The sequence below is a fragment of the Heterodontus francisci genome, chromosome 3 (genome assembly GCF_036365525.1).
Source record: "Heterodontus francisci isolate sHetFra1 chromosome 3, sHetFra1.hap1, whole genome shotgun sequence".
In the NCBI taxonomy this organism is placed as follows: Eukaryota; Metazoa; Chordata; class Chondrichthyes; order Heterodontiformes; family Heterodontidae; genus Heterodontus; species Heterodontus francisci.
This window is the reverse complement of record NC_090373.1, coordinates 92,194,424-92,219,852: the sequence shown is the minus strand read 5'-3', so window position 1 is coordinate 92,219,852 and position 25,429 is coordinate 92,194,424. Positions and strand designations below refer to the sequence as shown.

Here is a 25,429-nt window from a genome sequence, read left to right as displayed (position 1 = left end):
AACCATCCTTTACCCCTAAAATAAAAGCAAAATACTGTGGAGGTGATGATCATCGGACTTGTGACACTGTATGAGACCAGAAACAGCAAAAAAAAACTACAAAATAAATTGCAGGAAAAATGGCTGGAATAAAAAGCAATAAAATGACGTGAACTTCATGTTTTTTTTTTTGCTTTTTTGTGGAATGTGGGCTTCGCTGGTGAGGCCAGCATTTATTGCCCATCCCTAATTGCCCTTGAACTGAGTGGCTTGCCACATTGCTTTGGGTCTGAAGTCACATGTTGGCCAGACCAGGTAAGGATGGCAGATTTCCTTCCCTGAAGGACATTAGTGAACCAGATGGGTTTTTACAGCAATCGACAATGGTTTCATGGTCATGATTAGAATAGCTTTTTTAAATTCCAGATTTATTAATTAAATTCAAATTTGACCATCTGCCATGGTGGGAGTCGAACCCGTACCGTCAGAGCATTAGCCTGGACTCTGGATTAACTAGTCCAGTGACATTACCACTACACCACCGCCTCCCCCTGAACGTATGTACTGACGCAGCTTACTGAAAAATAAAGGTTTTTCTGTAAAGCTGAGCAGAGGACTGGTTTATAAATAAGATATAAGTCCTGTTCTACTTTAATGAACCAAAGTGCGATAAGGCTCAGTGATGTCCAGTTTAAATACTCCATTGGGATCCCTCTACCTTACATATTGGAGCACAATCATCACTAAAGTGCTGCTCACAATGAATGATTCCTAGGCTTGAGGAGGAGTGCTTCAGCTGCATTGTTGCCTTTGCTGGCACAGTATCGCAACTATCTATCTAGTGGTATTCGTGTTGAACACATTGTTAAATCACCCTGGCTACACTACTACACAGGATGAAGGATCTCTGCAGGCTTGCTCAATGGATAATGGATGCAATTTATTAACATCCGCAGAACTAGTGTTTTTTTCTTCTAATTGCAAAGAGCTATAAGCTTCTAGGATAATTAGCTGTTTATAGTCAGTAGAAAATCGATGGCCTGCTGTACCACCATTCCAAGTTTCTTGTTTGAAAAAAATTGGTCTTGTGCTGGTTGGTGCAAGACTAAGCAAAGGCAAAACTTTCTCTTTCTTTTGTCCATACTTTAAAAGTTAGGTTGGCACTTAATAGAGCTGATAGCACAATGGTAGTCACTCAATGAATTGGAGTCCATCGACGCCACTGTACAAGTAGTGTGTGAAGCTCATCAGGCCCCTGAATTTCATTAAAGGAAACACCTGTTCCCTAATGTTGCTGGAGTGATGAGAAATACTGGCACTTTATGTGGGCTCTTATTCAATCCCTAGATATGTTACTCTACTTACTTCCTCCAAATAAAAGGTGTTGCAATGTGTACTCGCATGGGTCCTAGCTATGCCTGCCTTTTTGTGTGATATGTGGAACATTCCTTGTTCGAGTGCTACTCAGGCCCCCTCCCTCACCTCTTTTTACGGTACATTGATGACTGTATCAGTGCCGTTTCCTGCTCTCGTCCTGAACTGGAAAATTTCATTAACTTTGCTTCCAATTTCCACCCATCTCACCTTCACATGGTCCATCTCTGACTTTTCCCTTCCTCAACTTCTGTCCCCATTTCTGCAGATAGCATATCAACCAATGTTCACTAAGCCCAAGGACTCCCACAGCTACCTTGACTACACTTTCTCACACCCCAGTTCCTGTAAGGACTTTTCTATTCTCCCAGTTTCTCCATTTCTGTCATATCTATTCAGACGATGCAGTCTTCCATTCCAGCGCTTCCGATATGTCTTCCCTTTTACACAACCTATGATTCCCCTCCTTTACAGAATCACAATAGGGTTCCCTTTGTCCTTGCCTTCCAATCCATCAGCCTCCATATTCAATGGATTATCTTCCACCATTTCCACCACCTGCAGAGTGATGCCACATCTTCCCCTCTCTTCCCCGTTCAACATTCCAAAAGGACTGTTCCCTGCGCAACACCCTGGTCCACTCCTCAGTCACCACCAACAACCCCTCCCTTTCCTACAATACCTTTCTATGCAAGCAAAGGAGATGCAGAACCTGCCCTTTTACCTCCTCCCTTCTCACTGTCCAAGGCCCCAAACACACCTTTCAAGTGGAACAAAGATTTACTTGTAATGCTTTCAATTTAGTATACTGTATTCGTTGATTATGATATGTTCTTCTCCACATTGAGGAGACAAATGCAGACTAGGTGATCAACGCAAGTTTGAGGAACAGCACCTCACCTTTCATCTGGGCATTTTACAGCCTTCCGGACTCAACATTGAGTTCAATAATTTTAGATCATAACCTCTGCCCCTATTTTGTGGGGTTTTTTAAATGTTTTTTTTTCCTCTCGACTTTCTTAATTCCTTTATTTTGTGTTCAGACGGTTGTTATTCTGCCATTCATACCTGCTCTGGCACATCTTTTGTTTCTTTGCTTGTCTCATTACCACTCCCTTTGGCCTTGCACCATGAAACCTTTCGTCATTTAATCTCTACCATCCTCCATCTTATCACAGAACTTCCCTTTTTGTTCTTTTACCCCCCCCCCCCCCCCCCCCACTTCACTTGTTCAAAACCCATTACATTTCTAAGTTCCGATGAACTCGGATGTTAACTCTCGGCTGGATTTTACCAGCCGTTTGGAGGCTGGTAATATGGCGGGGGAAAGCTTTGGGAGTGGAGCCTGACGTCTTCCCCCTGCCATGGCTTATTAACCAATGCTAGGAACCTCAGTGGCGCGGCTGCCAACCGGGCAGCCAGTTGAGGTAATTAAGGGACACCTTCCATCCCCACCATCATTTTGCTGTTCTCGGATGGCACTGCTGTCATGTCGGGAGACCACCAGGTAAACCCTGGCAATCTCCCAGCAGTTTCCGTGGGGGGAGGGGACCTCCTTAATGGCCACTTTATGGCCCACAGAGGAGGCCCAATGACAGCAATCCCCGCACCTGTGGTTAAGGTGTCGCCACTGAAATATGCACCCCCACACCTCCTCGATTGCAGGGCCTTCCTGTCTGGCCCTAGTGCAGTAAGCAAAAGCATCTTTGAGAGCGCCTGGACATGGGGTGCCCTCTTCCTCATCCTGCAGCCTCAGCAGTGGCCACTGTTCGCAGTGATATTGCTGAGCTGCCAGCTGTTTGATTGGGCCAACAGCTCTCTGAGGTGGGCTGCCATCTTTAATTGGACATTAGTTATAGTGGCAGCCTGTGAATTGGTTGCCGGTAGTAAAATGCCACCCTAGGGTCCCGCCACCTGCCAATGTGGGGTCAGCTCTCACTTTTGGTCCCACTGGTGGACTTCTCAGCTGCTGATAAAATTCAGCCCTCTGTTACTTTCTCCACACATGCTGCCAGAACTGCTGAGTTTCAAGGATTTTCTATTGTTATTCCTTGACAAATTGTATCTTCATTCATTTTATTTTCACAGTACTTGTCCCCAGACTAATCATTCTGGTGCCAAGAGGGTAAGCAAACTGCAGGCAACACTGGACTAATGCTGGTTGCTTAGAATTATGAATTACACCCAGGCTGCCCCACCTTGTCATCATTTTATTTTCAGCTTTCCTGTTGGGAGACGCTGTAGGCTCTGTTTATGGTTCTCCACTTTCGTATGGCTCAGATCAGGAGCCAAATGGAATGGTGGAATTTTCTTTTATTCGTTCGTGGGATGAGGGTGTCGCTGGCTGGGCCATCATTTATTGCCCATCTAGAATTTATTGTCCAGAACCATGGGTCATAGTCGAAGGATACGGGGTAAACCTTTCAGGACTGAGATGAGGAGAAATTTCTTCACCCAGACAGTGGTGAGCCTGTGGAATTCGTTACCACAGAAAGCAGTTGAGGCCAAAACATTGTATGTTTTCAAGAAGGAGTTAGATATAGCTCTTGGGGCAAATGGGATCAAAGGATATGGGGGGAAAGCGGGAACAGGTTACTGAGTTGGATGATGAGCCATGATCACAATGAATGGCGGAGCAGGCTCGAAGGGCCGAATGGCCTACTCCTGCTCCTATTTTCTATGTTTTTAATTCCCCGAGAAGGTGGAAGTGAGCTGCCTTCTTGAACCGCAGCAGTCCTTGGGGTGTAGGTACACCCACAGTGCTGTTAAAAAGGGAGTTCCAGGATTTTGACCCAGCGACAGTGAAGGAACGGCGATATAGTTCCAAATCAGGATGGTGTGTGACTTGTGACTTGACACTGCCACAGTCCGTCGGTGGTGGAGGGAGTGAATGTTTGTGGATGGTGTGCCAATCAAACAGGCTGCTTTGTCCTGAATGGTGTCGAGCTGCTTGAGTGTTGTTGCAGCTGCACCCATCCAGGCAAGTGGAGAGTATTCCATCACACTGCTGAACCGATGTACTCCCACGCTGGATGTTCAGTTCCACAAGCTATTCTTGAATGTTTTCCAAGAGTGCAAGTTAGTTCTGAGAGGAAGACTTTTACTTTTCCTTTTGAAACCAATGTAACTCCAGCTGTTCCTGTATATTAATGTCTTACTTTAATTTTCAATTTTATCCCCTCCATTCCTGGAGGTTCTGATTCCTTCTGTTGTCATCTTTAGACAACTTCGATTCTAAGTCGTGATTATCTGGTGTTTGTCTATATAATAATAGTGACTGTGCTTCAAAAAAAAAGGCTACAGAGCATTTTAGGACTTCTTGAGGATATGATACAAGACAATATAAATGCATAATAATAAAAGCAAAATACTGCAGATGCTGGAAATCTGAAATAAAAACAAGAAATGCTGGAACCACTCAGCAGGTCTGGCAGCATCTGTGGAAAGAGAAGCAGAGTTAACGTTTCGGGTCAGTGACCCTTCTTCGGAACAATATAAAGACAATATAAATGCAAGTTATTTCTTTTTCATAGAATCCTAGAATAATACAGTAGAGAAGGGCCCACCTTTGAAAGAAACAGAAAATTTACAACACAGGAGGCCATTCGGCCCACTGTAACTGTACCAGCCAACATGAAAGAACTATTCAATCAGCTCCACTTTCTTGCTCTTTTCCCATAGCTCTGCAAACATTTCCTTTTCAAGTATATATTCAGTTCGCTTTTGAAAGTTTCTATAAACTCTGCATCCACTACTCTTTCAGGTGGTACAGTCAGATCGTAGCAACTTGCTGCATAAAATAATTTCACCTCATCTCCTCTCTGGTCTTAGCCAATTATCCTCTGATTACCCGACCCTCCAACCCGTGTAAACAGTTTCTCCTTATTTACTCTGTCAATACCCCTCAGAATTTTAAACACATTAATCACCTATTAAACCCCTCTGCGTCAGGAGCACAGGTCAGTTTTTCTTGCCTCTCCACAAAACAGAAATCCTTCATCTTTGGTACCATTCTGGTAAATCTGTACACCCTGTCCAATGCTTTGACTTCCTTCCTGAAGTGTGGTACCCAGAATCGGACACAGCATTCCAGGTAAACTATGGGCATAAGTACTGACCTACTGGGAGCTATCACTGCTGACCCAGCTGGAGTATCAGAGGGAAGTTCCCTCATCTCCATATTTGTGGTCGGCAACTATAGGGGCATCTTAGACACCTGCCAAACCGGAGGGGAGGGTGGCAGGGGGGAGTGGGGTTGATGTGGGATGGTGGTGGTGCGGAAAGAGGGGTTGTGGGTGGGTAATGCTGTGCCGAATGGTTGTTTTTACCTCTCATTCCTTCCCAGCCCCTGTGGTAGGATTTGAAGTGGCTATTGACCACCTTATAAAAGGCTGAATTTCCTAAAAGCATGGCACATTTTCTTTAGGGGTCCGGGCCTAGACCTAAGTCTAGAACTTCAGGAAACTGACAGTGGTGACTCAGACCAGGCATATCTGGTCTCAGTCTAACTGATGTCTTCTGCTATACTCCGGACCGATTTGTGTTGGGAGTGTACAAGAAGGTCTGTATATTTTGGGGACCAATGTAAGGCTTACTGACATCCTCACGAGGACAAAAAGATGGGAAGTGAGGATCTCGTGGCAGTTCTGCCTTGAAGGCCTATAAATGTAGATTCTTTGATCTTTGTTATTTTAATGCCAGTGTCAACCCGGTTAAAATGGAGAGGCTTTCCCATCAGCCCGGCTGAATTAAAACCTCAGTTTCACAATGAATAGAACTATATTGGAAACCATTATCCACTTTTTGAAAACAAAGTGATTCCTGACAATGCAGCGGCCCGCTGACATCATCAGAGCGCTCCAAGCTGCGAACATGCGCAAATGGTCACCTGTGCTCTGAGATGCTGCACATGCGCAGTATACGTCTTGCCTCGCCAGGACTAACAGGCGCATGCGCAGAAAAACGCTGTTCCCCCTCGGCCACTCACTTCAGGCTGCTTGCTGCCCCCCACCCACCCTCTCCATTCCAGCCGCTCGCTCCCCGCTTCCCCCCACCCTCCAATCCCTCCAGACGCTAGCTCTCGGCCATGGGCTAGTTCTGTCCTCTCAGCCGTTCGCTCCGCCCGAAGAAGCAAAGTGGGCCACGAGGGGTGATGGGGCGACGTAGGAGCAAGTGGTGGAGAGGAGGTAAGCGGCGTGGCCTAGACCTAGCATCCGGAGGGATGGGGTGGGGGGAAGCGGGAAGTGAGTGGCCGGAGAGCGGGATGGCAGGGGGTGGGGTGTGAGCGGCCGGAGAGCGGGATGACACCGAAACCTCACAGAATTACGGAGGGTGTGCAACACTGTCAGAGGTGCTGTCCTACCGTTGAGACTTTAAACAGCGCAATGTTCTCTGTGTATCTAACATGTCCATTGTGTGCTGCCATGGGTTAAAGTTGTTTTTCTGTGATAAATTGAGCAGCGCCAACTTTAATCCTGGAAGCAGCAAGAATGTTGCAGACAGTGAGGTTTAAGTGGATGAGGCTACATTTGTGCATGTGCTAGTACAGCGCCACCTAGTGTTTGCATTGTCAGTAAATGCAGCCTTTTGAAAATTCGTTTACTTATCATTACAAATGATATAGGATATCATTTTCAGAATCATTGAATGGATATGGATAAATAGTTTTCAGTCAAGATGTAGTAAGGGTATGAATTTTGCTGGCCAACATAAACTGGTTCATGCCTGCATGTAATAACCCACATAGGAATGTAGTATAAGTGTCATAAATGTCTATACATGATATTTGTTTTTGACCCTTTCATTTCTTAGGCTTCAGCTGAATGTAGCCCAGTTCAGTCTAGTGTTTACCCAGATTGCTATACTGACTGGAGTATAAAGACAAGGGTCCTGATTACCTCACCTACTCCATTCTCCTGGGCAAAATCATGTACCAAATTGTTATCAGGAATGGGATCCATTCATGGAGCAACAGTAAAACCTGATGATGTTCATATTAAACAGGTGAGGCCTTTTTAAAAAAATATATTCTTTATGACTGGCACCTATCACAATACTGCCTAGTAACCTCCCCGTTTTATTTCTGACGTATCTTGTTACTAAGAATCACAACATGAACATAATGTGAGAAGATAGTAAAGAGAACAATTCCCGAACCCCCCCTTTTGAATTGCCTTCTACTTCAAGTATAAAGAAATCCTTCCACATAAGCATTCTCTAAAATAAAAATGTTTCAAAATATTTCCTTGTAGGAAATATTACCATTATCAGCATGTTAACCTGCTATTTCAGGTTTTCCTTCTGTCTGTTGGCAGTTGGTGAGCACTTAGAATCTTCTTTCACTTTTTATGTTGTACTATGGTATTTGTCATTATTCTGAACATTTATACAGTTTTACCCAATAGCTTAAGTGGGAATTAAAAGAAATAACTTGCATTTAGAGAATTTCTTACTTGTCTTCAGGATGCCCCAAAGCATTTAAGAACCAATAAATTATGAAGGAGAATGATGGTGAAAATATTTCATAAAAAGACTAAAAATCTAAATTTTTATCTGTATGAGTGCCTTTTAATAATCAGAGGATTTATTAAAAAGGAATACTTTAACTTTTGTGAAAACATTAAAATATTCCAAGAATGAAGTCAGCTGTCTTTGATAATCTATCATCCAACCCACAAGTTCTTATCACCACGATAAATAAAAATACTTTACTGAACTAAAGATGAAGAAAGAGCACTTGGTGTTTGATCTCATGAATCATGTGAGTTATTTGATGATACAGAAAGCAGCCACTAAACCATTTTGAAATCTAGACTACCAGGATCATTTTTTAAAAATGTGACTAAATGGATAAAAGTTGAAATGTCTGTTAAAGCCTTATTTAGCACATTGTGCACAACAAATTGCACTTAAGGCAGTACACTTTAATGTTTTACCAATACCCTTCTTCATGATACTTTTAATTAATCACCTCAAATTACTCCCACTCAGTGGCAGACCTTCAACCAGCAATACTTCATCTAATTTTGTATAGCTCAAAATACCTTCCCCAAATATAGCTGATGTTTGGAAAGGCAGAATCTATAATTGTTTGTTTTTCACAGTTCCAGTAAACACAGTGTGAAAATTTCACACATCTACCATATACTATACTGAAATCCTGGTAATTACACTTTGCAGTTTAAAGTATATCCATTGTTATGACCAGGTGAGAAAGGGGTCTAGGGTTCCTTCTCAGCCTTCACCTGGTCTTACCATAGCAGGGTTTAATTTTAAACACTTTTTTTTAGCTCTCCCTTAGTGAATCCTTGTTCATTAACTTCCAATTATAAGGCAAAAAAACTAGCCAAATAGGTTTTCTTAGGCTTAAAGAAAAAAGGTTGAACTTTATTAAACTTAAACTCTAATTCAGTCAACGCCTACGGATACGCGATGCGCCCACGCTAGCATGCATACACGATACACACATGCAGATAGAGACAGAAATGAGCAGAAGAAGTAAAGTGGAAAAGTTTGAGGCAATATCTGAAGATGGTTTTGGTTACTGTTCATCGAGCTTGCTGTCGAGGCCTTGATTGTAGGTAGGTCTTGCTTTTCGTTGGGGCCCAGTATTCTTCTTAAACCTTGTTCGATGTAGGAGACTTTTCTCTCTGGTGGTTCATGTGTCGTCAGTGGGTCCAGAGGCTTTTGAGAAAGAGATGGGAGCAGACAGGAGAGGTCTTCTCACTCCAGGAGCAAACAGTCTTTCCCTGTTCAAACTCTTTGTACAATTCAGAAAACCCAGGGTGCCAAGCAGGTTAGTAATGTGACTAGTTGGTCTGACCACGTCTGTTTGTAGAGTCTCTTGTCTTAGATGACCCTGGAATGTCTCTTCTTGCACACAATACCTGGTGCTCAAAGTCCATTGTGGGTTAAATTGGAGCAGGGAATAGCCCCTTTGTCCCTCCAAGCACTGTCTGTTATTATGCAAAAATGTTTTTCCAGCCAAGTGTCTGGTGATTTTTTTTTAACAAGTCCTTTCTTCACTCCAGTAACAGTTTAAAATCAATATTCATATGACAAAATTAATATGCCTCATTCTTGGCAGGTGAGGGCCTGCATGACACCATGGCTACCACGTTTCTGAATTATTGATAATTTTTCCACACAAAGGATTTTGGTATAATTTGTATTAAAAATATTTCCTTTAAGTTAAATCCAGCTCCCAGGAAATGTGTATTAAACCTAAATCGACCAGTTTGTGGAATGTTGTGGCTCATATGCCATTTTAGACTGAGTCAATAATAGTTAATTGATTCATCTCGAACTCACTATCAATGTGGTCTCATTCATCTTGAGAATAGCAGGAGATGGTTTCGAAGAACCACACCCAAGGGGAAAGGGCAAAGGCCAACTAAATTGACAGCCCTACTGGCCAATTCCCAGAGGGCAAGGGTTAGCTACTAATTTTCTGGCTGGAAGGAAGGAAAGACAAAATGCTGCTGTGTGTAGTTTAGTCAGTTAGCAGGGCCTTCTGAGAGAGAGGAAAAGTCTTGTCAGATTATTGTAAAACCAAGCCTCTGTAAGTCTTGGGTCTATTTCAGTGTTAAAGTAGGTTAGAAGAAAGGGCTGATTTCAACTCCCTGTGGGAGTTGTGTGGGCCTTTGTAGTGTGAAATCTGGGAGATTTTAAGTCCTGGGCCTCATCTACATACGCCCTGTCAGTTTCTTGCCTGAACGCAGCAGGAAGCATTAACTGTCTAGTGACGAAGAGTGGGATTTCGGGTGGCAGGAGACCACTGCCAGGGACCTAAAGGAATCGTCTCCGGTACTAAGGTAAGAGACTGGGAGACAGGGCTGGAAGGAAAGGTGGGTCTAAGGTTTCCCTGTGGGGCCCAGAGGAACATCTCTGCTCTTTTTGGCCCACAAGATAACTGAAAGAATATAAAAGTAATAGCTTTCTGGAGTCTTCTACCCCTAGCTCCCCTTGTTGCCAGGTTAGTCTGGTGGGGAAGCCTCAATTACATGGGCAATTTCAAAGACCATTTGAAGTTTCTGTCTTGTGTTCTGAGTTTAGAAAGGATTTAGACTAAAATTTGTTAAGTTCTGGGAGATAGTTGAAAATGGAAAATGTTTCCTAATTTTCAAAACTAGTGACCATGTTGGGCTCTGAGTAAGTTGCCAGTTAATTTTCAAACTTGGTCTCCCATTTATTAGCCTAACCATGAATCTCAGTGGTTCCTCTGAATCGTCCTGAGAAACTGCATAATAAACGAACTTCTCTGAGCAGAGCAAGACCAGCTGCAATATTGGAGTGGAGCTCTGCTTCAATTAAAATCACTTATCTCCCTCTACATTCCCACTCCACTTTGTATCTGAGAGCGTTCAGTGGTATTAACTAAATTTTGTGTGTGATTTCCACCATCTCCCAATGGAGCCTGTTCCACAGATTGATCGCTCACTCACTGAAATAATGGGCTGAATTTTATAATGCCGCTGCCCTAATCGGCGGCAGGCGAAAACAAGGCGGCCCACCCGCATGGGCGCACGTCGCAGAGTCACCGCGATCCTAAGCGCAGTCCCCGGCAATGGTGGCCATTTTTAAAGGGCTTTGAGCTCTACCATTAAATCTAAATATTTAAAGATACAGCGAATGAAAAAATTAAATGCATTTATTTTGCCCCTCTCCCACCCTCCCAATAACCATAAAATTAATAACTTGCCCTCTTACTCCCACCAAAACACTTATCTCGTTCTCCTGACCTTCCTCCACCCCCCCCCCCACCTCCCTAAAGTGCATAAACTTTAACCTAAAACCATTTCCACCATCCCCTAAACCAATTATGTTACTTTGACCACGTTTCCCCCCCTCACCCGCCCCGCACTGAAAAACTACTTCCTCCACCCTCCCCCAAGTGTTCCGCCTCGATTCCCCGGACGGGGATCCGAAGGCGCGGGAATGCTGGCCAGTGGCAGGAAGATTGCAGCGGGATGGAAGGCGGTGGTATAAGTATAATGAATGCATTCATTTTAATTTATTTAAATATGCAAACGGGGGTTCCGTCACAAAGCAGCAGTGGGGCGGACCCTCCCGGCGTCGGGGTGCGTGGTGACCCTCTCCCGCCACCAAACTTGACGTCAGGTGGTCTGTAAAATCCAGCCTAATATTTCTACAGATTTGTTTTAAAAGATGTCTTTTGATTTTGTTTGTTTGCCTATTCAGGAACCTGATGATAGCCCGACTTTAAACTGTGCCTTTCAGCAGAGTATGAGATACTGGATGTACCCCAGGCTGCCATGGCTGCAACTTTTTCCCAGAATTGGAGTGAACAGTGTATCAATTGATGATGGTTTACAGTGGTCCCCGGATTACATGATACAGAATATTTTAATGAAAGACTGGTAAGTCAGTAATAACCAGTTGAAAAACAACATGTGGGGAAGAACACATCAAGACAGTTGAGTCCTAATATTTAGGTCTGAAAAATGCATTCAGGACATTAATTTTTTTTCTCTCTTTGTAACTGCCGTTTTCAGTTCCAGAAATGTGAGCTCTTCAGTGAATGAAATGCATGGGAAACAGAATTAAATCATGTTTTTGAGCGAAAATTAGAATAGTTAGAGTTTGTGCCATGCTGATTATTTGCTTAAACAACATTCACTTATCTTGAGGGCTTCTAGATGCTCATGATGTGTATATATGTAATTATTATTTTTTACTTTTAGAAGTAGACTACTCAAAATATAAAGTGTTCAATGCCATTGTTTTTTTCTAGTAGATTTTACTGAAATTAGGATTGATGACAAGTCATTTTTCACACACAATGGGCTGGATTTTATCAGACCCCCGACGTCAGGCTCCACGGCGGGGGGAGCGGAATATGGTTCCGGCAGAGGCCCACCAAGGAACCCGACGCTGGGAGGGCCAGGGCCCGATCCTCACGGCAGCGACGAGGCTCCATGGTGGTCCCCCTGCCGCTAGGCGATGGCACCTGGATTTCAATATTTAAATCGATAAAATGAATAAATTTAAATCTCACCTCCAATCTTCCCGACCTGTCTCGATCTTCGGAGTGACGGCCAGCATTCCCACGCCTTCACTTCCCCGTCTGGGGAAAGCAGGCTTGACACTGGTGGGGAAGGGGATCAGTGAAGAGTTTTGGTGCTGAGGGGCAGAGGGGGACGGGGTCAGATAAACAGAATGAGTGTAGAGGTTGGTGGGAAGGGGTGAAATTTAAACTTTGTACAGTCCGTGGGGGCAAGGTCAGATTTCAAAGGTAAGTGTTTTGGGGCCAGGGAAGGGCAAATAGTTAATGTAATTGTTATTGGAGGGTGGGAAAGGGCGTTACAGCTTTATTTGGTAGGTTTTTTTTGGGGGGGAAATACTATTTTAAAAATTGAAATTGACTGTCAGGGCTGGCTGCTCTTTAAAAATGGCGCACAAGCAGCTGACGCCATTATCGGCATTAGACAGCCCACCCCCTCCACACGGTTGGGTGGGCGGGGGTGGAAGAGCAGGCCGACCTAGCTATTTAAATGAGCCGCCACTAGGAGTGGCGGTGGGCTGTTAACATCCCAGCCAATGAATGTGGAATGGACTTCTGGGTGGGGTAGTAGAGGCTAAAACCTTGAAATAGTTTAAGAAACTGTTGGATGCTATGATGGGAATAGCTTTTTGTGGATAGATGAAGTACAATGGGCCCATGGCCTTCCTTGCCTGTGGGTGAACATACAAAAGTGACAGACAGGAAAAGGCCCACTGGTCCATCCAGCCTGTCCCACCTTGGGCATCACATTCCCCATGCCACCCAAAAGTCAAGTATCTATCTAGTGATCCTGGAATAAAACTCATGTACCAGGTGATTTGCAGCATTTGTGTAGTGGACATGGTAAATTTGTAATGTTCATGGAAAAGAAATAGACATTTCATTTGAAACTGTTAAGTATCAGTATTTCTGACCAAAGGAATACAAAATCATCTTATCTTTTTTAGATTTGTTTTAGTTTGTCACATATTGAAATCTGTAATAAATTCTATTCTAGGTTGTCGACCTTTAGCTCACTCTTTGACCTTCTTCAGTCTGGTCATTGCCCTTTCTTTTACATCTGTACATACCAATTCACAGTGCTCTTCAGGGCTGCTCAGGAATCCAGGAGAGAATCAATTACTGCCTTGTTGTACCCAGCAAGTGTGGAAGTTTTGGAAGCAATGAGATTGTCAGGTAAATGATTTCTATTGTACAATCCATTTTGAATTGAGCACAATAGTACTGAAATAAATAGCACTCCTGGGAGTCGAGTAGTACTAATAATGAAATTCTAAATGCAAAGTATTGAAAAAATATTTTGCTGTTGTGAATTTTGATGCATGCTTACCAACAGTTGCACAGTCTTGCATGACAATTTTGATGTTTCACATCATCAGTTGTGATGGAAACAATTGCGTAAAAATGACTGAAAATGTAGATGCAGAAAATTTACAATCCAGAAGTGATGCATCCTAAGAACAAGTTAAAGGCCTGCTACCAACCCAAACCCGACGGGATGCCATGTGTCAGGTCGGTTCGGGTCGTTTTTCTGGGTCCGGCTTTTGGGCTGGGATCAGGCCGAGTCCGGTTCGGACACACAGGGTATTAATTGGACTTGAAAGGTTGTTCAAAAAGAAACTGATTCAGAATTGGAAGTTGCTGAAGTGAACATTCCGGTGGTTGGGCTTGGCTTGGCCCGGGTGCGGGAAAAAATGGAGGGACTCTGGCCGGGTCGGGCTTGGGTCCGAAGTGGTTCTGTCAGGTTCGGGTTGTGTTTTTTCTTCCTGACCTGAGCAGGCCTTTAGAACAAGTGTCTTTATAATTGGAGTATATATTAAGTAATGATACTTTCAAAATTATTTGGCTTTATGAAGCATGAATGGATTAAAGGACTAGGTAGTATTTTTGATTTCTGTAAAAAAAAAAGCCTTTTCAATACAATTTTCCTATCAATGTATTTCATATTTTGCAGAAGTTGTGTTTTCAACATATTTAGTGGAGCACTCTCAGGAAACTGGTCACATGAACCTTTGTTCACCAGATGGGTTAGTGCATCTTAAACCAACTTTCATGTAAGTAGCTCAATATACAGTTGACAGTTTGATTTTTGCTGTATCAGAAATTGCTTTAAAAATTTCCTACTGCCGTGTGTATTCAAGATGTACTTGCATTATTGTTTCCCCGTCATTACTGCCATATATTTTCAGATTGCAATATGGTGAGGCCACACAAAAGGTGGGCTGAAATATATGCTCCCGCCGCCGAAATGCAATGACCTGGAGGGGGTGGGCTGTCCGTCCCTGGCAATGGCATCAACTGCCTGTGCGCAGGTGCTGACGCCATTTTTAAAGTGCTTCGAGCCCTACCGATAAATTTAAATAATTAAAGAAACGTAATAAAAAAATTAAATACATTTATTCTTCCCCTCTCCCACCCCCCAATAACAATTAAATGAATTACTTGCCCTCTCCCCTCCCAAATCACTTATCTTGTCCACCTGACCTTCCCCCACCCGCCCCCTCCCCCCCCCCCACAAAGTGCATAAACTTCACACTATAACCCTTCCCACAAAACCCTACACGAATGAAATTACTTGGACCCAGCCCTCGCACTGAGAGACTTACCCCCACCCCCCACCCTTCCCAACCAGTGTTCCGCCTCAGTTCTCTGGACGGGGATCCGAAGGTGCAATGGTGCCGACCAGCGGCATGGAGATCACATCAGGACACACTGCGGGAGCATAACAGTACTTAAATCCATTGATTTAAATTTATTTTAAGTATTTAAATGGGGCTCCCATCGCCGAGGAGTTGGGAGGCCGCCACGAGGCACGCCGCTACCAGCAATATCGGGCCTGGCCTTTTCACCCCAGTATGTCAGTTATTCCCCTTTTCCTGAGCTGGAATCTGAAAGTATCGTTTTTATTCTCTTCCCCCACCAAGGAAAAGAAACAAAAACAGAGTATCCTATCTAGTGATTAAATCAAGCCATGAAGCTGGTACAGCAGTGCTTCAAATTCAATCTATCAACATAGGATTCGAAAATTGGCATTTTGGTTGCTATTGCTATTGAGCAATGGTGCTTTAATATGTTTATAAGTAGTGGATTCCTTTGATGTACGTCATGCTAAATTAGAAGAAATGCTTTTTTGTAATTGGGCCCAATAAGCCAATGAACCATCTCATAATATTGGACAAAATAAATGCATTGCATCTGATTTGAATGTTGTGTTGTTTTTATTTGCTATTTATTTGCCATTTGTTACAATAAAACACAAGCACAGAACAGATTAATGGCATTTGAATAACTGTACAGGAATGAGAGGTGATTAATATATCTATTTTATTGATATGGTTCGCAGTTTCAAGAAATGGTGTAGGACTGGCACTGGTTGGAAGGGATGTTGTTTTGTAGCTTGTAACATGTTTAATTAATTACTATCATTTTGACCCTGTTTCTCTACTATGCTGGTCATTGACCTGTATGCTGAGGTCTGTTTGGAGGATGAAGTTATGTAGCAGGTGATAGTTATTTTTGAAACCCTGGGACATTTGTTTGGTTGAGATATCTGAAGAATGATTCTGTTGTGATATACCAGATAAACATTCAGAGAATAAAATCCCTTTTAAGTTCATAAAGGGACAGGAATGTACACAGGGGCATTGATGACCCCAGGGCTCAGGGAAACACAGTTCTATAAGTGTGTTAGTTCACCCATAGAGTAGAATCACTTACGACACAGGAGGAGGCCATTCGGCCCATCAAGTCGATGCCGGTTTTCAATAGAGCAATCTAGTCAATCCGATTCACCCAATCATGTTGCTGTGTTAGTCATGACTGAAATTGATGAACTATGTGACCTTGATGCATCTATGGGCAGCAAACTGGCTAATGCTACAGGTGCACTGAGTTGATGAGCTGGAAGAAACTGGAAACTTAGAAATTAAGGACCAAGATGACTTGCAAACTAGTAGTGCTATACAGATGTTAGCTGTAGTTTGGAAGTCTTCCAGAAGAAATTAGCACAGCTATGTTGCAGTCTCAGTTTTAATTTTATCCTCCTTAGACACATTTTGTGTCAATCCCTTGTAACTGTGCCTGTGACAGATCTATTATGTTGTGTGAGGGAAGTCTAACGGCACACCTCTGTGTCACCTGATGTCTCAAGTAGCCTGTCCTACTCCTGGTGGCACTCCTCTAAAAAGTTTGAGGTTAGTGGTGCACTAACTGCAATCCCATGGGGAACCAAAAATTTTAATGTGCTAGTTTTCCAATTTAACACTTGCAGTGCAGAATTTCACGTGATGAGAGCACTTATCAGGAATACGAGCACGGAGGCCAGAGTGTTTGATTCACGGCCTTCACAATTTTCTGTCCATTAAAATTAATATTAATGAATTAGAACAGTCTCTGAGGGCTAACCAGAACTTACTAAACTGCTGTTAAACCTAACACAACAGCAATTTCCAGGTTATAATTTTGCAAATAACCAGAAAGGAGAGACAGATTCACCCATGGACGTTAGTCTTCTCTCAACATACGCCTGTAGATGTAGCACTGCCACATTTCCATTGCTAAATGGCCAGGAGAAACAAGCAACAGATACCATGGCAGTTTTCTGTTTCTATATTACACTCATTTTATAGCGTTCCAAGTCCAAAACTCAACCAACTGGTCTAGTTGACCACCATATAAGTAGTTTAACTGATAATTTTCTTTATTGGTCAGATGTACTGTATGTTATATGTAATATTTAAATTTTCTCTTTTTAATAGAAATAATATAGGAAATGTTAACAAAACAGTGACTGATTCACATTCACAGAAGTCTTTTCAACCCATAAAGACAGAACCTCAGGAAGGCATTCCTACATCAGATTCATCAGAATGCTATCTGTATCCTTTTCAATATGTTGTGGAAGTTTACTTTCTAGCAAGGTGTGAACAAGAGGAAAAAGCTATAGGATATTCACCTTTTCAGGTGATTTATGGAATGGAGAAATACTAATGCCAGACTTCTGGAAGAGCCCATAATTTAGTTCAGATATTTTTCAATCTCCAGAACATGTTAGGAATTGTAGGTAGAACAGAATACATTATTTATTAGACAGTAAGATAGATGTACAGAACATAGCTTCCACCAAAATAAAAGCAAAATACCGCAGATGCTGGAAATCTGAAATAAAAACAAAATGCTGGAAATACTCAGCAGGTCTGGCAGCATCTGTGGAGAGAGAAGCAGAGTTAACATTTCAGGTCAGTGACCTGAACTGGCAAATATTAGAAATGTAATAGATTTTAAGCAAATATAGTGGGGGTGGGACAAAAGAGAACAAAAGGGAAGGTGTTGATAGGACAGAGGGTCACAGAGAATAACTGACAAGGAGGTCATGGGGCAGGGGCAAAGAGTGTGTTAATGGTATAGTGAAAGACAAAGAGTTAGTGCAAAGATGGTGTTAAATGACAGAATAATGAAAGTCTTAGCCAAAAGCACAAACATGAAAAAACCCAGTGCACAGGCACATGGTTAAAAAAAAATTGAATCATGAAACAAATTAAAATAAAATAAAAAATTTTAAAAATGAAAAGGGGGCCAGTCATGCTCTGACATTATTGAACTCAATGTTCAGTCCGGTCAGCCTGATTGGTAAATGGGGTGCTGTTCCTCGAGCTTGCGTTGATGTTCACTGGAACACTGCAGCATGCCCAGGACAGAGATGTGGGCATGAGAACAGGGGGGGTATGTTGAAATGGCTAGCGACATGAAGCTCGGGATCATATTTTCAGACTGAGCGGAGGTGCTCCGCAAAGCGGTCACCCAGTCTGCGTTTGGTCTCCCCAGTGTAGAGGAGACCACATTGTGAGCAGCGATATATATACTACATTGAAAGAAATACAAGTAAATCGCTGCTTCACCTGAAATGAGTGTTTGGGGCCTTGGATAGCAAGGGTAGAGAAGGTAAAGGGGCAGGTATTACACCTCCTGCGATTGCATGGGAAGGTGCTGTGGGAAGGGGACGAGGTGTTGGGGGTAATGGAGGAGTGGACCAGGGTGTTGCAGAGGGAACGATCCCTTCGGAATGCTGACGGGAGGGGAAGATGCTTTTGGTAGTGGCAGCACGCTGGCCGTGACAGAAATGGCGGAGGATGATCCTTTGGATGTGGAGGCTGGTGGGGTGGAAAGTAAGGACAAGGACTCTGTCGTGGTTCTGGGAGGGAGGGGAATGGGTGAAGGCACAGGTGCGGGAAATGAGCCAGACACAGGTGAGGGCCCTGTCAACCACAGTGGGAGGGAATCTTCGGTTGAGGAAAAAGGAAGACATTTTTTTTTTCATTCATGGGATGTGGGCATCACTGGCCAGGCCAGCATTTATTGCCCATCCTTAATTGCCCTTGAGAAGGTGGTGGTGAGCTGCCTTCTTAAACCGCTGCAGTCCATTTGGGTATACCCACAGTGCTGTTAGGAAGGGAGTTCTGGGATTTTGACACAGCGACAGTGAAGGAACGGCGATACAGTTCCAAGTCAGGATGGTGTGTGACTTGGAGGGGAACTTGCAAGTGGTCGTGTTCCCATGTATTTGCTGCCCTTGTCCTTCTAGTTGGTAGAGGTCGCGGGTTTGGAAGGTGCTGTCCAAGGAGCCTTGGTGCATTGCTGCAGTGCATCTTGTAGATGGTACACACTGCTGCCACTGTGCGTCGGTGGTGGAGGGAGTGAATGTTTGTAGATGGGGTGCCAATCAAGCGGGCTGCTTTGTCCTGGATGGTGTCAAGCTTCTTGAGTGTTGTTGGAGCTGCACCCATCCAGGCAAGTGGAGAATATTCCATCGCACTCCTGACTTGTGCCTTGTAGATGGTGGACAGGCTTTGGGGAGTCAGGAGGTAAGTTACTCGCCTCAGGATTCCTAGTCTCTGACCTGCTCTTGTAGCCATGGTATTTATATTGCTACTCCAGTTCAGTTTCTGGTCAATGGTAGCCCTAGGATGTTGATAGTGGGGGATTCTGCGATGGTAATGCCGTTGAATGTCAAGGGGAGATGGTTAGATTCTCTCTTGTTGGAGATGGTCATTGCTTGGCACTTGTGTGGCGCGAATGTTACTTGCCACTTATCAGCCCAAGCCTGGATATTGTCCAGGTCTTGCTGCATTTTACACGGACTACTTCATTATCTGAGGAGTCACGAATGGTGCTGAACATTGTGCAATCATCAGCGAACATCCCCACTTCTGACCTTATGATTGAAGGAAGGTCATTGATGAAGCAGCTGAAGATGGTTGGGTCTAGGACACATATCAGAAGCACTGTTGTGGAAGGTTGCATCATTAGAGCAGATGCGTCGGAGATGAAGAAACTGAGAAAATGGAATGTAATCCTTACAGGGGGCAGGGTGTGATGAAGTGATGTCGAGGTAACTGTGGGAGTCGGTCGGCTTATAATGAATGTTAGTAGACAGCCTATCCCCAAAGATGGAGACAGAGAAGTTGAGGAAAAGAAGGGCAGTGTCGGAGATGGACCATGTAAAGGTGAAAGAAGGATGAAAATTGGAAGCAAAGTTGATAATCTTCCACCAATACTCATTGACCTTATTCAGTGAGTGGCTGAGCTGTGTAAATCATAACGATCCTAGGTTTGATTTGTGGGTTCTGCTGAATTAGTTGAATTAATTGTGATGATGGTGAGATTGCTATAACCAGCTTCTGTGCTTTGAGTTATGAAAGAAAGAATCAACCCATTGGATTGTACTAGCAAGGAATCAATACAAAGCATTTTATGTTTTATTCTGCAACATCACTCAGGCGACTTATACAATCAGGGATATAATTCTGGTATTATGAGTCATTTGGATTCATATTTTAAGTCTTGAGTAAGGAATATCCAGTGATTTTTATGACATCATACTTTCAATAAAACATTTCAACAGAAATGTTGGCAAAAATGTATAAGAAGTTCAAAGTTTTTTTTAATTTTTAGTATTGCAGAACTAAGCATTTATTGAATAAAGAATCATGAGTATTGCTGAAAATAGAGACATGTTGTCGAAACTTTTCGTCTTGCACTCATCAGGACAGTACGCAAGAACAACCAATGTAAGGGAAACAACAACTTAAACTGTATGAGAAGAGAGTGCTGATTGGTAGAGGCATTGCCGTGGTGAATGCACCAGTTTACGGTGACTGACAGTTAACTGCCAAGCTTTGTTTAAAATTTTAACCAGGCAGCTTGACTCTGATTGGTCAAGACATTGCCCTGAGGAGTGAACCAGCAAATGGCTGTCACTTATTTTGTTCAGCTGAAACAGGTGCAATGTTTGTGCATATTCTTTCTGTCTGCAAAGACAGTGTGATGCTAGGTATATAGGCCGTACGTCCCAAAGACTGGTCGATCGTATCAAACAACACAACTGTTCGCAACAGGCAAGGTACGGGCCGTACCCATCCAGCCCGTGCTTGCAAAACTCAAAATACAGTGTCCAACATTAAATGTGATTCCGCAATTGGACAACATTTGCTAAATAATACACAGTGTGCTAAGAATTACGCTGACAACCAATTTAAGATTGTCAGTAGGGCTCGCAGCGTGGTGCATTTGCATGTACTGGAAGCTACATATATTAATACACCAGGCCCTGTTCTTTGCAGACAGAAAGAATATGTACAGACATTGTGCCTGTTTCAGCTGAACAAAATAAGTGACAGCTATTTGTTAGTTCATTCCTCAGGGCAATGCCTTGACTAATCAGAATCAAGCTGCCTGGTTTAAATTTTAACTCTGTATTCTTGAGTGTGGGACAATCAGTAATAATATATTCTTTCCTTGTTTCTTGCCACATACGTCAGTTCCTCTCTGTGCTGCAGACAGGAAAATCACAAGACAACGTGATGTACAATATAAGCTAATCCAATACTCTCCCAGTAGTAGCACAATAGTTTAATATTCAATACAATTGTAGGAAATATTATCCTTACATTATTCTGATCAGGCATCAGCAATATCAGGACAAGCAACTGAAGTTCCTGGTTGTAGTTGAAGGACCCCATACAGCATCCTTAATAACCTTTCTAATGAACTCGCCACATATAGTCGCACAAGAGGGCGTACAAAGAGGACTGCCACCCACGCTGCTTTGCCCTGTGGCTTTCCCTGGAGCATCTTTACAGTTACTTCAGGTAAGTTTCTGTTGTATCAAGCGAAAAACATTTTAAGTCTCTGAATCAAACAAAGAAATGTAATGGAAAAGTCATCTGTCGAAACAGTTTTTGAAAAGTTATTTTTTACCTAGTAATTTAAAAAGAAAAGTTAATTTTAAAAATTGGATTTACTTTGAGGAGAAATCCAAGGTAAAGTGTGTGTTTGTGTATAGAGAAGAGGCATTATAATTTTTCTTTGATTATAGCTGCGTTATGAACCTGAAATTGTTTGTCAGCTGTTGTCTTGAAATCCGTGGGGAAGGAAAGGATGGCCCCGATATTCACAGGGAGACAGGAAGGGAGTGCGTTTGCAAGGGGGGGAAGCATGGAAATGCCAGGATGTGGTAGTACTGCTGATTTAAAGGCAGGATCTCCTAATCATCTTTTGACTCTTTCCTCCTCAGCAGCCAGCCACTAAAGGCTGGTTGCCAGGTAGGAAAGCCACCAGTAAAAGGTCGTTGTTGGAGGCAGTCCCCAGTAACTGAGAAACATCGCGGGTTCAGGTGGGGTCGGACCGACAATTGGGAGAACTGGGAAACATTGCGGGGGGGGGGGGAGCTGAGGATGGCTGATTATGAGACATGATTTGCTTGAGGGGCTGACAGGAGCACTCTTGCTTCTCCTGACCCACAAGCAGCCTCTAAAAAGCACTTACTTGCTGGATCTGTTAGCTCTCGCAGTTTTAAAATTTAAATCACAGCCAAAATATCAGGAACGGAGTCGTATTTACATATATTATGATTACCGGCCCACTGCTGTGGAGCTGGTTACTTGATGCCCCAAATCCAGCCGCGGTTTAAAAGGAAGCTGCACTTTTGCGATGGTTGGGGCCGGGTTTTGCAAATTTGCTGATTTAACCCCCTCTTCTGCTCATTTTGGAGTTTTGAACAAACCTATTTAACTTGAGGTTTAACTTGAGGAGAGGGGAGGAGAGCAAGAACCCAGACACAAAGTGCTCACATTATTCCGACTACTACTACTGCTATATTATTCTTTTAACATCATATGACAACCTATGTGTTAAAGCTTTTGAAAACACTTCAATATGTGTATCATTTACAATTTATAAAATAATGATAATTATAGACAGTTTTATGTTCTCTCCTTCTTATAGGTTGCTAATACTTGTGGAAAAGTCCAGGGTTGCCTTGGTCCTATAGACTCTTACGGTTTAGAGATCACCGGTCCCATTCTTCCTCACTCTATGGACTGTATAAATCATATTCTACAGTGTAATGAGTATGGTGGAACATTGACTGTTGTTAATGTTCAGGAGTGCACCTCTGTGTTCAATGTACATTTATCTCGTTAGTCAAAATTCAGTCACTGTATGTTTGTTGTCACTATTATACCGTAGGTAGTTCTATTTAAAAAAAACTATTTTCTAGGAACTGTTGTAACACTCCAACAAACAATTCCACATTTCTTCAGAACTCATCCTTGCTGAGGTCAAGCTGCTCTCCTGAAGCTAAGCGAATTGTAAAGGAAAATAAACACATTAAAAAATTAACAATACTCAAACCTATAATTTATGGGCAGTAATGATCTTACAAGTGTAGATTTGTCATGCGATTAATTGTGTTTTTCAAGAATCTTATAATTTTAACATTTCCATTTCAGGCCAGGATTGTTCCTTGTGTGCTATTATGCACGCATCTCATTCACTGTTACCTAATTATTTTTGTGAAGATTTAACTATACTGTTATTGTGAAAGTACATTTTTCTGTGTCTGGCACAATACAGATCAATATTGTGAATATATATATAATCCTTTTTATAATCGAGTTTGATTATGGCAATAGAATGTACTGAGTTATATTTATATTGTGTATTAACCAATGACTGGAAAAAAATAAGTGATCATAGCAAAGTCTGGGTACAGTGCAGGGACTCTCTTGTTACTATTAATTATCTTGCATTAAATTAACTGTTAAATATTTGGGGTATAAAACTAATGTTATCTATATTTGGTGCACGATAATCTGTATTAAATGATATCCAACTTTAATAAACAAATATTAATTGTGCAAAACAGCACTGAAGGTACACAATCATTTTGAGTCACAGTGTAATCTGTAATGTTTTCCACATTAAGCTACATATTTGATCCACGACATGCATTGCAATATGCAAGTTATTTAACTGTCGTCTTGTCAATTAAATGTACATATATAAGATGTGTTGTTTAATAGACTAATTATTTCACTCTGCCACAATTTGTTGTTATACGTTAGTGTCGCAAAACCTTTTCCAAAAGTTAAAACTATGGAAAATTATTAAAATTAATATACAGAATCACAGAACTAGTACACCACAGAAGGCCATTCAGCCCAACGTATCTGCACCAGCTCTCCGAATGAGCAGTTCACCTAGTGCCATTCCCCTGCCTCCTCCCCGTAACCCTACACATTCTTCCTTTTTCGATATTTGCTGATGATTGCACAATGTTCAGCACCATTCGCGACTCCTCAGATACTGAAGCAGTCCGTATTGAAATTCAGCAAGACCTGGACAATATCCAGGCCTGGGCTGATAAGTGGCAAGTAACATTCGTGCCACACAAGTGCCAAGCAATGACCATCTCCAACAAGAGAGAATTTAACCATCTGCCCTTGACATTCAATGAATGCATTATCATCACTGAATCCCCCACTATCAACATTCTGGGGGTTACCATTGACCAGAAACTGAACTGGGGTAGCCATATAAATACCGTGGCGACAAAAGCAGGTCAGAGGCTAGGAATTCTGCAGTGAATAACTCACCTCCTGACTTCCCAAAGCCTGTCCACCATCTACAAGGCACAAGTCAGGAGTATAATGGAATACTCTCCACTTGCCAGGATGGGTGCAGCTCCAACAACACTCAAGAAGCTCGACACAATCCAGGACATCTGGAAGGCAAAGCAAATATAGACTAGTTAAGGCACAAGCAAATAATGCAAGGCTGGATTGCATCTATTTTAAAGCAAGGAGTCTTACAAGTAAGGCAGATGAATTGAGGGCATTGATTAACACATGGGAATATGATATTATTGCTATCACAGAGACATGGTTGCGGGAAGGGTAGGACTGGCAGCTCAATATTCCAGGGTATAGAATCTTTGGGGGGGGGGGGGGGGGGGCGTGGAGAGTGTAAAAGAGGAGGTGGCATTGCACTATTGATCAAAAAGTCAATTACTGCAGTAAAGAGGGATGATACCTGAGAAGGTTCCTCAAATGAGACCATATGGGTCGAACTTAAAAATAAAAAGGGGGCAATCACTTTGCTGGGAGTGTACTACAGGCCTCCAAACAGTCAGGGAGAGATAGAGGAGCAGATATGTCTTCACAAAGGAGGACACAAATTACCTCCCAGAAATGTTGGGGAACTTAGGGTCTAGTGAGAAGGAGGAACTGTATGAAATCAGTATTAGTAGGGAAATGATGTTAGGGAAATTGATGGGATTGAAGGCCGTTAAATTCCCAGGGCCTGATAATCTACATCCCAGAATACTTAAAGAAGTGGCCCTAGAAATGGTGGATACATTGCTGGTCATTTTTCAAAATTCTATAGACTCTGGAGCAGTTCTAACAGATTGGAGGGTAGCTAATGTAACCCCACTATTTAAAAAAGGAGGTAGAGAGAAAACAGGGAATTATAGACCAGTTAGCCTGACATCAGTAGTGGGGAAAATTAAAAGTCCATTAAAAAGATGTGATAGCAGAGCACTTGGAAAACAGTGACAGGATCGGACAAAGTCAACATGGATTTACGAAAGGGAAATCATGCTTGACAAATCTGGAATTTTTTGAGGATGTAACTAGTAGTAACTAGATAAGGGAGAACCAGTGGATGTGGTGTATTTGGACTTTCAGAAGGCTTTCGATAAAGTCCCACATAAGA

The 25,429-nt window shown here is 42.6% G+C and overlaps 1 protein-coding gene across 1 annotated transcript in view; it reads left to right on the top strand.

Annotated features, from left to right (window-relative positions):
- The window catches only part of LOC137352484 (protein downstream neighbor of Son-like), a 42,064-nt gene extending 18,417 nt beyond the window's left edge, over positions 1–23,647 (top strand). The window contains exons 3-9 of the mRNA XM_068018000.1: positions 7,165–7,356; positions 11,554–11,732; positions 13,374–13,552; positions 14,331–14,430; positions 17,134–17,253; positions 21,336–21,522; positions 22,658–23,647. Of these exons, the coding sequence (XP_067874101.1) occupies positions 7,165–7,356; positions 11,554–11,732; positions 13,374–13,552; positions 14,331–14,430; positions 17,134–17,253; positions 21,336–21,522; positions 22,658–22,855 (1,155 nt within the window). The 3' untranslated portion in view covers positions 22,856–23,647. The remainder of the gene's footprint in view (positions 1–7,164; positions 7,357–11,553; positions 11,733–13,373; positions 13,553–14,330; positions 14,431–17,133; positions 17,254–21,335; positions 21,523–22,657) is intronic.
- The last annotated feature ends 1,782 nt before the right edge of the window (positions 23,648–25,429 follow it).